Genomic DNA, 13,975 nt, shown 5'->3' with positions numbered 1-13,975 from the left:
ACTAACAATAACAATAACTAAACATTGTGTTGGAACTAGTAGTTGGACCATTTCTTGAACTTGGACCGATTTCTTGCATCTACGATTTTATGAATAAACGAATAATATGAATTTAGTATGACAATTGTACATTAACTTTAATTACTTGTAAATCAGAACGTAAGTCATCGGAGACAGTAAGTATGTTGGGCAGCCCATCACCACAACTTTGACTTGGACCACATACGGTTGTGTGGGTTTCCATTTTGAGTTCCAAATTTGACATTGTGTATGAACTAGGAATTGGACCATTTCTTGAACTTGGACTGATTTCTTGCATCTACGATTTTATGAATAAACGAATAATATGAATTTAGTATGGCAATTGTACATTCACTTTAATTACTTGTAAATCAGAACGTAAGTAATCGGAGACAGTAAGTATGTTGGGCAGCCCATCACCACAACTTTGACTTGAAACACATACGGATGTGTGGGTTTCCATTTGGAGTTCCAAACTTGATGTTGTCAATGTCATGTTGGAAATAGGACATGAACCAGCACTGGTTTTTGTCGTGCTGGATGAATGAGGCCTTTTTCTTTTGTCTATGTAATTTGAATCATTAGACCCTGTGATAAAAATCGAAATGAATAGTTATAAAAATAATAAAAACAAATATATGACTAACATTTTGGAGTGAATTTTAGGCACTCCAAAGCAAATGCTTTCCAACTGGCATGTTGTGGCAAAGATCGATAAACCCTCCTGTAGTAGGGGAGAACGGGGTCAACTTGGACACCGGTCATATTGGACAAAGACCCTAAGTGCTACATGTTATGGAAAAAAAAAGAATTTTTTTTAATTTTTGTATAGACTGCAATGTTTAACGTTCTAGAAAAAATATTGATTAAAATCGAATCATTATTGTTCTTGTTATCGCAGAATTAAAAAAATGGCCCTGTTTGATGTGATATTCTTCCCTATTACTGTAAGCATTTTTAAAGTGAAAAACACTACAAATGAATAAAATAATGATATGTGAAATAGCCAATTCATTTCTTTAATGATTGATAAAAAACTTAAATTTTAATGCCTTTCCAGTGTTAAGTTATTAACGAAATACTAAATAGCACCGGGTTGGGTCATTTTGGACACACAGTTTTGGGGTCATATCGGACAACTCCGATATTGGAGTGGGAGGTGCTTGTGGAGAAGCCATATACGCCCGTTTGTTTACCTAAAAATAAAAATAAGATATCGATTACAAATCGATACTAGATACTCTGTTAAGCCCTCCCATTTTACTCTACCTGCCTACAAATTGTCCATTTCAGCCCCCTATTTCGTAAAAATGACATAACTCTCTATTTTTCATTTCTATTGCAAATATTTCAATATGAATGAATAAAATATTGAATAAGCAGTCTACCCATATTTTTTTTAAATTTATTTTATGTCTCCTTATGAGGAAAACTGGCAGTGTCCAATCTCACACCGTCCCTGTCCAGTTTCGCCCCGCCGTTTAAATAAAAACTAAAAAAAACCGACTTCATTAAAATCCTTATAACTCGTTTATTTTAAGACTTAAAAATTACAAAAAAAATGTGGAGTTACCCAAGAAGGTGCTGCACCATTAACTAAAAATAAATATTAGAAAAAGAACATAGAAATCTAAATAAAGAGGAAAGAAATTTTTTGTCCAGTTTGACCCCGTTCTCCCCTACACATTTTTCTTGCAGGTGATTTTTTGGGATTCTCTGCCACCATTATCCGAACTGAGTGAACTCCCATCTTACTCAGTTTTTGTAGAAGTTTCTCGATTGTATTCATGCAATCCCATCGTTTCCCCAAATCCCATTTTACAGAATTTTCTTCTGATAATGCAGCAGAGGCTGCAGCAGCCTTTGATTTTTGTTTGCCCTCTTCCGCCACTCGGCAACACAAACTTCGACCGAGAACGGACTATGAAATATAATTTTTCGTGACCGGATCTTCTATTAAAAACATATGGTGGAAAATACTATTTTACACTGAAGTAATCCGTGAACGGATCAGGGTAAGATTATTTAAAGAACACTTAGAATTGTCCGTGAACGGATCTCTGACCGATCTCAAAAGTTTTGAGCAAAATACAAGAAACGAGTTCAAAGGGGGTTTGGATGGCCTGATCGGACATAGGTCCGATTTTTTCTGCTAGAGGATCCGTTTTTCCCGACAACGAGATCGGAGCATAGTCCGTTCTCGGTCGAAGTTTGTGTTGATTGTATTGTATTAGAAATGGGTGCTGTGCTGCTTGTGCAGCACTGGGCTTCTACGCAGAGAAGCCCTTTCGCACCGGCGTACGCAGGCGGCATTTGGGTTATTACATTTAAGTTGGGGGGTGGGGGGAGGGAGGAGAGTAGTTTTAATTTGATACAGCGATGTTGTTTTGGTATTGCCTCTCGGTCATCTGGCGGACGTGGATTGTACTGGAGGCTGGAGTAGATGGGTGTTCGTTGGTACTGGGAGGTGCTTTGGCGGTAGCGTTGGGGTACTAGTACTAGTGCGGCAGTCTCTTGGATTTGTTGAAGGCGTCACGACGGTGGTATTTGTGATACGGGAGATTCGCTTGGATTGACGTAGGATAACGTCTATTTAGATGCATAATTACTTTTCCTCTTGCAGGCGATCTTGATTGAGTTGTTTGTTGTTGTGACGATGCTGTTTGGTGAGTGTTTTTGGTTCCAATTGTGAAAGTTTACTCCAGTCGTGTACCAACGTATCCGTGACGATCTTCCTTGGGCTTATTTCATCGTTGTGGCTCGTCGTTCTAGCTCGTTGTGGCTGTTTCTTGATGTTGCTTACTGCCGGAATGTCCATGTGAGAGGCTGGTGGTATATATTTCTAATTTTTGTTTTGATGGAGTGCTAATTTCTTTCCTTTCTTAGGTTGGTCGATTGCTTTGACTTGAAGGGGGTAATATATTGCTAGTGACTTGCTGTTCTGGCTCTGTGCGTTGCTACTCCTGTGAGTCCATTGAGGCTGGTGGTATATTGTTATAGGTTTTGGTTTGACAACATACTGATTTTATTTTTTTCTTTATATAGTCCATTGCTTGCGTTGACAGTGGTAACGCCTTTCTGGGATGCATGGATCTGGTTCCCTTCCTGATGGCAGCAGTCGTGGTCACCTCAACTAGATGGTGAGTTTCAGAATCCCTTTTTTTTTTTTTTTTTTTTTTTTCGTTGTTGTTGTTGTTGTTTGTATGCTTTAGGCTAGATTGGTTTGTGGACCTAGATTGAGTTGATGACTCCTGATTGCACCAGGAAATTCGCGAGTAGGTTGCGGATTTTGAATTGTGTTCTGGGGTCTATTGCGAGATTTAGACCAAGGATCGTGTCGTCCTCGAACGGGAGGTGGTTTCCCGATAGAAATAAGCGTAGTCTCGTTCTGTGGTTTTCGTGTTTTGGACACGTGAGCAGAACGTGTTGACTGTTTTCTGTTGCTTCGCACCCGTGTCGGCAGCTGGGGTCGGCTTCTTGATCGATCCTGTGCCTGAACGAGTTCAGATAGTGGTGGCCAGCTCTAAGTCTATGCAGGCATGTTGATATTTTCCTGTTGTTGTGTTGGTGCCATTTGATGACGCCTAGCCTTGTTCTTACTTGGATGCATTTTTTCTGGCACTGTCGTAGGGTGGAGAGAAGGTCGTCTCTCCAGTTAGCTTTGGTGAGGGATATTATTTCCTCGGCTGAAAGATTGTTTGCGATCTTGTTTCCATTTTGGTTGGTGCATTCTGTTGCGGCCAGTCTGTCTGCCTTTTCATTCCCCTCTATCCCTGTATGGCTCGGAATCCATACTATGGAGGTCGCTGTTCCGCTCGATTTGAGGCTAGCTATCGTCTCACGTGCGTCGCTCACCGCCTCGTTGTTGGTCTGGGTTGCTGACATTATGGTTTTTATTGCTGAGCTGGAATCGCTGAAAATCATCACTTCGAGGGGGTGATCGTCTAGGTTGTAGATATGTTTTAGCGCTTGGGCGATTGCGATTAGCTCTGCCGAGAAGACACTGGTGCCTGCGGTTAGCGTCCAGGCATTTTCAAAATTCAAAGTCGGGGAGTAGACAGCGCAGGCCGTTTTCTTCGGGTCCGTGTCCATCGATTTGGAGCCACCAGTGTAGACCCTTATTGTGGATTCCGGAATTCCCTGGTTGAGGGCGGCGAATGTAGTTACTGTTTTAGCTCTGCATGTTAATGCCGTCTTTTTGCTCAAGGGAAACCAAGCGGTTCTGCCAGGTGGAGGTCTACTGGGAGGTGGGTGTTTGTACTCGGATGGTACCTCGGATTGGGGTGGGAATAAGGTGATCCCTTTGCTTTCCAAGTGCCTGGCCTCTCTGATTATGCCCGGGGTGCTTCTGGCCTTCCACTCGTAGGTTGCGGATACGAGTTGCTTGGCCGGGGCATACATAGGGTTGCGGGGTTTGTAGCTTAAGCGCACCAGGTATTTCCGGGTGAGCCAACTGGTTCTCGAATGTAGGGGTTCTGTGTCCGTCTCCGCATATAGAATCTCGATCGGCGTAGACTGTCTTGACCCCAGCATGGTTCTTAGAATCGTTCTGCCAATGACATCTATTTTTCTTAGGTTAGATTTTCTTGCGCTTCCGTGTGATATTGATCCGTAGTCCGTGACGCTGCGGACCAGGCTTTTATATAGCATGATTAGTGTCTTGGCTGTCGGGCCTGGTTTTGTTTGGGCCATTATTGCGAATAGGTTTTTCAGTCGACTGCAACGGTTAGCCACGTAGTTGATGTGCGGCTTCCAGATCAGTTTGGAGTCGAACCACACTCCTAGGAATTTGAAGGTGGGTTGGGACTGGATGTGGTGGCCATTAAGGAACAGTAATGGGTCGTTCCCAGGTTTGTAGGCTCTTGTGAACACCATCATCGCGCATTTTTCGGGAGCGAATGTGAATTTCCACTTCTGACCCCACCGGTAAACGCGGTCGAGCACCGGTTGAAGTGTTAATTCTGCATCCTCTGGGCGTCTCGCTTGGGTGTATAGTGTGACATCATCCGCGTAGAGTAGGATTTTTGTCTCAGGCGTGGGCGAAGGAAAGTCGATCAGCATGATGTTGAATAGGATTGGGCTGAGGGCAGCCCCTTGGGGTACTCCATTTTCCACAGACTTGGTTTGGGACGAATTGTTTCCTATACTGACGCACATACTCCTCCCGGACAGGAATTCTTGGATCCAGCCTAGGAAGGGTCCTGAGACCCCAGTCTTTGCCATCTTGTAGATCAGTCCCTGTATCCAAACTGTGTCGTAGGCCTTTTTAATGTCCAGGAACGTTGCTACAGTGCATTGTTTCATGTTGAAGCTGAGCTTGACGTCGCTATCTAGTTGGGCAATGTGGTCCGCCGTGCTACACCCTCTCCTGAATCCTGCCTGGGTGACATTGATGGCGCACTTGGTCTCCAGATACCAGTGAAGTCGGTTGGATAGGATTTTTTCAAAGGTCTTGCCCAGGCATGAAGTTAGTGACACTGGTCTGTAGGAGTTCGGGTCTTCAGTTGGTTTACCTTGTTTGACGAGGGGTATCACTACTGCTGTTTTCCATTGTGCTGGAACAAACTTGTTTGATAGTAGTGTATTGAAGAGGTGTAGGAGGTGGGCTTTGTTGGCACTGCTTAGGTTCTGTAGCATCTTATTTTGAATGAGGTCCAGGCCTGTTGCGTTGCTTCTGGATTTCGGGATGGCTCTCTCGACCTCTTCTGGTGTAATCTGGTCGTTGAGTATGTTGGGGTTTTGTGAGTTGATCGTGTTGCTGATCGTGGCCTCGAAGATCCTATTAGTGGGGATATTCTTCGGGTGGATATTGTTGAAGTTCTCTAGGAACAGCTCGGATTTCTCCTGGGGGGTGCTGTACACGGTATCGTTTAGGATGATAGCGCAGCCATCCGCGAATGAATCTGAGCCCTTGCCTGCCATGTTTTTGACGAATGCCCACATCTTCGGCTGGTCGTTGGGGCCCAGGCTGGAGACAAAGGTGTTCCACGCTTCTTTTTTCGCTTTTATTATTGATCTTCTTTTCTCTGCTTCAGCTTTTTTCCATTTTTCGCGTTTGCTGAGGGATAGGGGGATTCTCTCCATTCTCTGAAGGCTCTTCGGGCGGCTTTTACGAAATTCTTGCATGCTTCGTTCCACCATGGTCGCGCTGGGTCCTTGCATGCCTCCGGTTGCCTTGTTGGGTCAGTTTTTTTGAAGTATTTAGCGTTGCTTTCTTCGAGGCTATCCATGAGCGTTTTAAAGGCCGTTTCCGGGTCAGTAATTGTGGTGAAATTATGTTTAGCGAGGAGCCCGTCCATATGTTGGTTCCATGGGGGCCACTTGTCCTCGTCTATTATCCATGTTACGGGGCGGTTTGAACTTCTGCTGGGCGCGGCGTTAATGGTGGTGATTATCGGTAGGTGGTCGCTGCCCATATAGGGTCCTGGGATGGTTGTTGCGGACGTGGCTAGCGCTGGTGATGTGAACGTCAAGTCGATCGTTGTCGATTTTCCAGTGGCGGGGTCTATGCGGGTGTTGAGGTTAACTGGGGTTATCAGGCATGCGTTGTCGCTGTTTGCTAGCGCTTCGTTGATGGATCTTCCTGCTTTATTTTCGTTGGTATCGGTTTCCCATAAGGAGTGATGGCCGTTGAAGTCTCCACCGATCACGAAGTCATTGGTCCTGTTCAGTAGGTCTTCTATATCTTCCGTCTCGCAGTCACCTTTGGGGACGTACGTTGATATGAAGTCAATTTGTTTTTTGTTTGTGCAGATAATGCTGGCACCGATAGCTTCAACGGTGTCCCGTGTGTGTAGATGAATAGAAGTGAAGTGCAGTGTTTTACGGATAAGGATGGCCACACCTCCCCCCAATCTGTTGAGGCGGTCCTTCTTGAGGATGTGGTGGTGTTTAAACTTAGGAGCAAATCCACTGTTCCAGTGAGTTTCGCTTAGTAGGGCAACTTCTGGGTTAACCAAGGACAAAAAATTTCGAAACTCTTCTAGTTTTGCTTTTGTCAGGCCTCTGGCATTCCATTGTAGGCATTTGAAGTTCGGATTGGTTAAACTAGTCATATTGGCTGCAGTTGTGGTCCATGTCTTCTGTCAGTGAATTTCCCCATGGCGAGAGCGGATCGCTGAGCATGCGGCTCTCTTGTCGCCGTGGAAGTGGGTGTCCTGATGGGCGGCTTGCTGTTGAGAGGAAGGCTTCTGGATGTACCGCAGTTATAGGATGGGTCAGAGACGTTGGTTGGGGATGTACCGTCATGCTGGCTAACATTAGTTCTAGCTTGTCGAACCTGAGCGATTGGTTGTTTGCATTTAATGACTGACTTTTTTCCAGGGTGTCAAAGCGTTGATTAAAGTTTGCTATTTTCTCTTTTGTTTCTAGCAGGTCTTCGGCCAGGTCCTCAATCTCCTTGCTCATCTGTGGGATTGTTGACTCTTTGAGTTGCTTCATTTCCTCCTGAACCGCCTCTAATTGGGCCTTAAGCTGGCTGATCTCTGGTGCCCGAGCGATTTCTTGGTGCGTTGGTGGACCCGCTCGGTGGGCTGATATGCTCGTGTGAAGCTTGACTCTCCGAGTGAGAGTAGGCTTCCCAAATAAGACGAGATAGAGAGGGGAATTTTAGGTAGACTTACAGTGTGTGCATAGTGACAACTAGCGGCGGTAGAGTAGACGCGGCGGGTCGGGGCACAAAACAGTTTATTCACACAAACACTTACACTTACAAAATTAAAAGAACTTGTCGGGTCGAGCACTAGATAAAGACTGAATTCGTCAGGGTTTTGGGGAAACATTTTATACGGGAAAACAAGGTCAGTTTAATTTAACATACGGGGAAAGGTAGAGAATATTTTAGTGTAAATTTAACACTAAAGTGTAAAAAGGTACCGGGTAAGGGTTTTCGGGTTAGGGTTCTCCGTGGGAACCAAGGTCGCACATCGGAGGTGTGAAATCGGCGGTGGTAAAAAAGGTTCGCGGCTGATCGTTCCTTACATACCTTACGGCCGTGAAAGATTGCGTCCCGCAATCATGTTGCAGGGTTTAGGGGAAGAGTGGTTTCGCTGTCGAACGAGTGGTACCCCGAAGTTTCGCTCGGTGAATCGGATATATTGATGACTTCTATCTCGTCGTGCGCTGGGGCATCTTCTTGTGCCCGAATGGGAGATGATGGCGGCTCCCAGATGGTTTCTTCCATAGGGTTGACGTGATCGTACCTTTCGGACGATGGAGTGGAGCACCTGGGAAGATGGTCTTCGTAGACGTTTTCTTTCGCGTAACCGGTGTTGACATGGTAACGGGTGGGCACGTATTCTTGTATACGATAGTCTTCGTCGTCAGTGATGAAGTGCCCTGGGGTGACCGTAATAAGCCATGAATTTTTATCCTCTTCCATGGTTACCGCCTTTCTTTTCTTGCTGTGGTGGCGCTCGATGCTGTCGTTTAGCGCTGCCGATTGTAAATTACGCTTGCCGGCAGAGGGTTGATGATCGTCTTTGTCGTCTCCTCCTCCGTGATACCGGACGCAGATGAAGGTGGCGCCCGAGCAGTTCCGATAGTTTTGATGAGTGCGCCACCCGAGGGTAGTTCGGTGATATGAGATTTTCTTCTCGGGTTGAGGACTGGGTACGGCGGGTTGGCACCACGGGCAGGAATCTTCCGTATGGCTATGGTTGCAGACGGGGCAGGTTTCGTAGGCGTTGGCCATGGTTCCTCTAGCTGCTACGGGTTTGGTGTAGACTGATTTTTTCGAAGACACGTCGGGGCTTAAATAACGCGAACGGGTGAACAGGGTTAGGTAAGCGGGCGGGGCAATGGTTAGGTGAGCCAATCGCGGATCGTGGGAAAAAACGGACTGCGGAAGGTCAACCGTGGGAAAAAATGTAAGGTGGAAGGGGGTTATGTCCAGGTAAGGTCGTCCGTGGGAAAAGGGTTACTACCATGGGAGCAGGTCGTAGATATGGAGCGGGTAATCTGCAGGAGGTGGATTGGAATTTTGTACCCGTGAAAGAGTGGGAACACATATTGCGGAATTATTAAACGAATTACATGGTTTTACGCTATTTTAGGAGGAACAATGGCGCTATATTTTGAATAAAAAATTCTGTTAGTGCATTTGTGATGTCTAGTGCCGCTACCTGGTGGCTGATGGTTACAGTTAGCGCTACTTTTGACAATAGAACGGAATTTTTTATTTTGTTGTCTAGGTGAAACGAGGGTTTTTTTTTTTTTTTTTATTGTCGCTGGAGTAGAAGGGCGGCTTGCCGGTGTGAGGAACCTGCTCTTCCATCTGATATCCTATTTATTGTCTGGGATGTCTCGGAAATGTTGCTTTGCGGCATTGCCGGAGGGACGTTGATGATATTTATTGGTACCGATGGTGTACTGTTTGTGGCGCTTCGGCCGCCTGTTTCTATATCCGCTTCTCTTGTGGCTCTTGTTGCCAGCCAACTGAAGGGGTTGCATGTCGATAAACAGGGTAGACATGGGATGAATCTCGACAGAATGGATCCTAGTCCACAGAACCGAAATCCTAGGGCTAGGACGATACCTATTCCGGATAATGAGCCGAAGGTTCTAAGCCAGCTTCCGACTCTTGCCATAAAGGAGACGTGTGGTGCGTCGTAAGCGCTTAGTAAGACGTTGCTGACCCGGCGCGTGAGTCTTATGTCATTAGTGCTGTGTTCGTGGACCGTTGCTAGAATGTCCGCCATGGCTTCGGCTGGGCTCAGCGGGTTCTGTTTTAATGCGGGATGTAGTTGTAGTACTGTGCCGAGCGTATTATCCACTTCGTACGATAAGGCGTTAATTAGCTTGGTGCCTTTGATTGCTACAGAGGGCACGATGGGTTCCCAAGTTCCATTCCTGTAGCTGTGAGCGCGGCCGTTAAAGTTGACGAAATCGGAATGCCAGTAGCACTCCCTGTACTCCGTTAGCTCCCATCCTCCCACACTGATGGTGGAGTTTCCTACTTTTGGCTGGGGACCGCAGTCAGTAATGGCTGTTGAGAAGGTGACTACCCGGGGGTGCACTGAAGCACTGCGACGTCTTTACCGGTTGGTTGTAGTTTCGTGCAATTGGGAAGATTAAGATAACTGGCGGCTAGCCAGCCGTTGTACTGGGCGGTGGCAATAGCATTTTTATGCGCAGTCTCCCGAATTTGACACTGGAGTGCTCGGATTTCTTCCGCTAGTCCATTTGACATTTCTACTGCGACATCTCGGATGTACTGCGTGTGCGCTACGGCGTCTATTTCTGCGCGCAACAGAGTTGAGATGTTCATATTTTTATTGCCTATTTTCGCATCACTTTTGGAACTGTTCGCGTAAATCCAAGAAGCGACTACGCGATCCATTCCTAATACCGGTCGAAAGTTTGAGAAATTGGTGGCCGACTTGCAAAGTCCGACGCTGACATTTTTCACTACGAAGTCTAGTTGTTTGTTAGAATCACGGATTCGAAAAATTTTGGGGTCTGTTGTTTCGTACAGCATTGCTAGTCCTTCTTCAACTTGCTTGGCTTGGCATTTTTGGGATTCTTTCAATGAATTGTCCCACACTATGGTCACGAGATTGTGCACGAAGGAGCCGTTGGCGGATGCCGGAATGTCTCCTATGGGAGAGCTAATAACGCAGTCCGAGCATTCTGTTTCGAGGACCACTTCTTCTAATCGGCAGTTTATCAGATAGTCCGTGCTGGTTTGCAGCCAACTACCTTGCACATGGGGCGAGCCTTCCAAGGACCATTTGTTGGAACCTAAAGTGTTCATAGGCTGTCTGTCGCACAGCCGTGAGTCACGTAATCTTCGGCATTCGGCCGCGGTGACGTCTAGCGGCGTGCGGTGTTCCTTCACGTGGTCCCACTGTAAAAAGTCACGATACACGGTTTTGCTCATCTTCCACATGGTACATGTGTGTGCTAAAAATCTCTGCGCGACCGGGAGTGTGGAATACACGTTATAATATACTCGAACAGGGGCCGTTGAAGTGATTTTGTGTTTACATCCTTCGTCAGCAAACTGAATGAATCCTTTATGAATGGCATTGTCGCAATCGCAGGTCGTAGCGTTGAACGCTAAATTCAGTCCACAACAGGCGGCTAACGTGAGGATCTGAAAAACACTGTAAGGTGGAGAAGCTCATGAGTTATACGATCATAGTCAACAGTTCCTTCTTCAGCATGCGACACATGTATATACGGCAAAACTTTTTCGACTATCTTCTTGGCGGGCGTATTGACGACCATGGCCGTAGCCCTACGCGTCTTTCCGGTCTGGCTGGCTGTGCCAACTCTTCGTCGCCCTGGTCTAGCGGCGTGAATCCGAAAAACGGGTTTGAGATGTTTATTTCATTTTCATCTGTCGGGAGGTCTAGGGAAAACGCCTCCAGAGGGCAAGAGGACTCGGTTGTGTCGTCTTCTACCGGTGTGAGCTCTTCTTCCTCTTCTTCTTCAATTACTTGTCTTGCGGGATTTAGCCGGAGGTCTTCAAAGTCGGGACAGGGGTCGTCCCTCCAGATCATAGCTTCTAGTAGTGGTTTGATTCGGTTTGTGTGAACTAGCTGCGGGGCCGTACCTGGTGTTGCCTGTATCTCCACTGTGTGGTTCGGGTTAATTTTGGTCACTCGATACGGGCCTTGGTATCTGGGATTTAGTTTACGGCTGGTCCCGGGTTTGACGGTTCGTACGTCGAGGAGTACTTTATCCCCTATTTGGTATTCGAACGTTTTAGCTCGTTTGTTGTATTGTTCCTTTTGCTGGGTTCTTGCTTTCTCTAGATTTTCCTTTACGAGGTCAAAAGCCTTAAGGAGGCGTTTCATCGTTTGGCTCTTGTAGTCTTGCGGTGTAATAGGATCGGAGGAGGTTGGCTGCAACCATCGGTCGATAGGCATGACTGCATCCCGTCCATGATTCAGGAAATACGGTGTTTCGTGCGTTGAAGAGTTGATTGAATGACGATAAGCGAATGCTACGTGTCCCAACATGTCTTCCCAGTCTTCGTATCCTTCGGAGATGTACTTTCTTAGCATTTCTACGACGGTTTTATTGAAACGTTCGGTTAATCCATTGGTTTGTGGATGATACGCGGTGGTGGTGCAGTGTTTGATGCGAAGAGCCTTGCAAAGTTCGTTGAATAGCTCCGATGTAAAATTCGTGCCACGGTCTGAGATGATTACCCGAGGAGGGCCATGGTAGTTTATGACTTTGTCCACTAGGGCCTTACATGTTGTTACTGCGGTTTGGTCTGGAAGCGCCACGACCTCCACCCATTTGGTAAAGTAATCTGTTATCACAAGTATGTGGTTATTTCCTTCGAAGGATGTAGGGTTAATAGGGCCCAAGAAATCTAGTCCTAATGTTTCGAATGGGGCTTGGGCGGGTTGGAGCGAATGTAGAAGCGCTCTGTTGTCTGATCGTCGTTGTCGAGCGCACGTTTCACATTTCTGGCAGTATTCTTTAACGTCTTCGAGCATGCTTGGCCAATAATACTTATCACGTAACCTCTGGCAGGTTCTTCGGTAAGCGAGGTGGCCAGAAAGCGGTGAGTCGTGATATTCTTCCATTAGCGCCTGTCGTAAGGATGCTGGTACCACCACTTGTTTCTGCACAAATTGTCGCCTCTTCTCGGAGTGAGGCGTGTACAACCTGCATAATATGCCATCCTCGACGGTAAATAGTTCGATTTCCCTTGCCCACGTTGGCATTTGTCGTCGATCTTCTTCCCATAAAAGCCCATTTTCTAGGTACGCCTGGATGTCTTGGCATAAGGGGTCGTTCCTCTGTTCTTGTGTTATACTATCGGCGTCTTTGGGCTGCACTTGCACGGCTGCCGCTGGTATCCGTGATAGGAAGTCGGCGTTTTCGTTTATCCGTCCTGGCCGATATCGTACCGTGTATTTTAGGTTACCGAGCATTATCGACCATCTGCCTAGTCTCCCTGTTTCATCTTTGAAGGTCTGAAGCCATTGCAGTGGCCGGTGATCGCTTACTATCACGAAGGGCTCGTCTTGTAGGTAATATTTGAAAGGTTTTATCCCGAATATCAGGGCTGCTGCTTCTTTTTCTACCGTTGAGTACTTTCTTTCACTGTCGTTAAGATGTCTGCTGGCATACGCAATTGGCTTGTCTTTCCCGTCGATTTCTTGAGATAGGACGGCACCGAGTCCGTGATCGCTTGCGTCCGTGAAGATTATGAACTCTTTACCAAAATCCGGGTACGACAGCACTGGTTCTGTTATCAGGCTCTTCCTGAGGGCTTCAAAGGCTTTTTCCTCCTCCAATCCCCATTTGATCTCATCTTTGGGTTGCCCTTTTGACTGCACTAGCAGGGGGTGTGCAATGGTTGAAAATTTCTCGATGAACCGACGGTAGTATGAGGCTAGTCCTAGAAATGATTGAAGTTCTCTCACGGTGCATGGGCGTTTGTAATTGGCTATTGCTTCAATTTTTGTTGGGTCGGGGGCTACTCCTTCGGCTGATATGATGTGGCCAAGATAATTTACCTTCTCTTGCAAGAATTTGCATTTGGATAACTTGAGTTTTAGGTTAGCTCTCTCCAATAGTCCAAAAATTTCTCGCAGGTGCAGGACGTGTTCTTCGATGGTCTTGGAAAATACTATAATGTCGTCTAAGTAAACGAGGCAACTTTTACCGAGGACGCTTGTTAACACAAAATTCATCAAACGTTGAAATGTTCCTGGGGCGTTTGTTAGCCCAAATGCTAATCTATTCCATTTGTACAAATTATTGTCCACAATAAAAGCAGTCTTCTCTTTGGATTGCTCATCCATCTCTATTTGCCAGTACCCTGAAGCGAGATCTAAGGTGGAGAATAGTTTCTGTCCTTGCAGGAGGTCCAATACGTCGTCGATTCTTGGCAGCGGAAATGAGTCTTTTTTCGTGATGGAATTTAGTTTCCTGTAGTCGATACACAGTCTTTCTTCTCCCGATTTTTTCCGTACCAAAACAATGG

General features: G+C 46.2%; 2 protein-coding genes across 2 annotated transcripts; both read right to left on the bottom strand.

Moving 5' to 3' along the window:
- Nucleotides 1–3,252: 3,252 nt before the first annotated feature.
- On the bottom strand, nt 3,253–5,042 carry LOC116927487. Its single transcript, XM_045167313.1, has 2 exons — nt 4,634–5,042; nt 3,253–3,937 (listed from the first exon to the last, which is right to left on the bottom strand). The coding sequence occupies exons 1-2, from the start codon at nt 4,897–4,899 to the stop codon at nt 3,253–3,255; spliced, it is 951 nt and encodes a 316-aa protein (XP_045023248.1). The 5' UTR covers nt 4,900–5,042.
- Nucleotides 5,043–6,029: 987 nt separating this feature from the next.
- On the bottom strand, nt 6,030–7,076 carry LOC123466287. Its single transcript, XM_045167312.1, has one exon. The coding sequence runs from the start codon at nt 7,074–7,076 to the stop codon at nt 6,030–6,032; it is 1,047 nt and encodes a 348-aa protein (XP_045023247.1).
- Between the last annotated feature and the right edge of the window lie 6,899 nt (nt 7,077–13,975).

This window comes from Daphnia magna, unplaced genomic scaffold, assembly GCF_020631705.1.
Source record: "Daphnia magna isolate NIES unplaced genomic scaffold, ASM2063170v1.1 Dm_contigs176, whole genome shotgun sequence".
Taxonomy (NCBI): Eukaryota; Metazoa; Arthropoda; class Branchiopoda; order Diplostraca; family Daphniidae; genus Daphnia; species Daphnia magna.
This window is presented reverse-complemented; position numbering and strand designations above follow the sequence as displayed.

Bases quoted from the DNA above. Each gene is read 5' to 3' on its own strand.
- LOC116927487 (XM_045167313.1), bottom strand. From the start codon at position 4,899: ATGATGGTGTTCACAAGAGCCTACAAACCTGGGAACGACCCATTACTG. The intron at 3,938-4,633 runs CGGATCAATATC...AGTGATGATTTT, and splicing joins GTCCGCAGCGTCACGGACTA to CAGCGATTCCAGCTCAGCAA.
- LOC123466287 (XM_045167312.1), bottom strand. From the start codon at position 7,076: ATGACTAGTTTAACCAATCCGAACTTCAAATGCCTACAATGGAATGCC.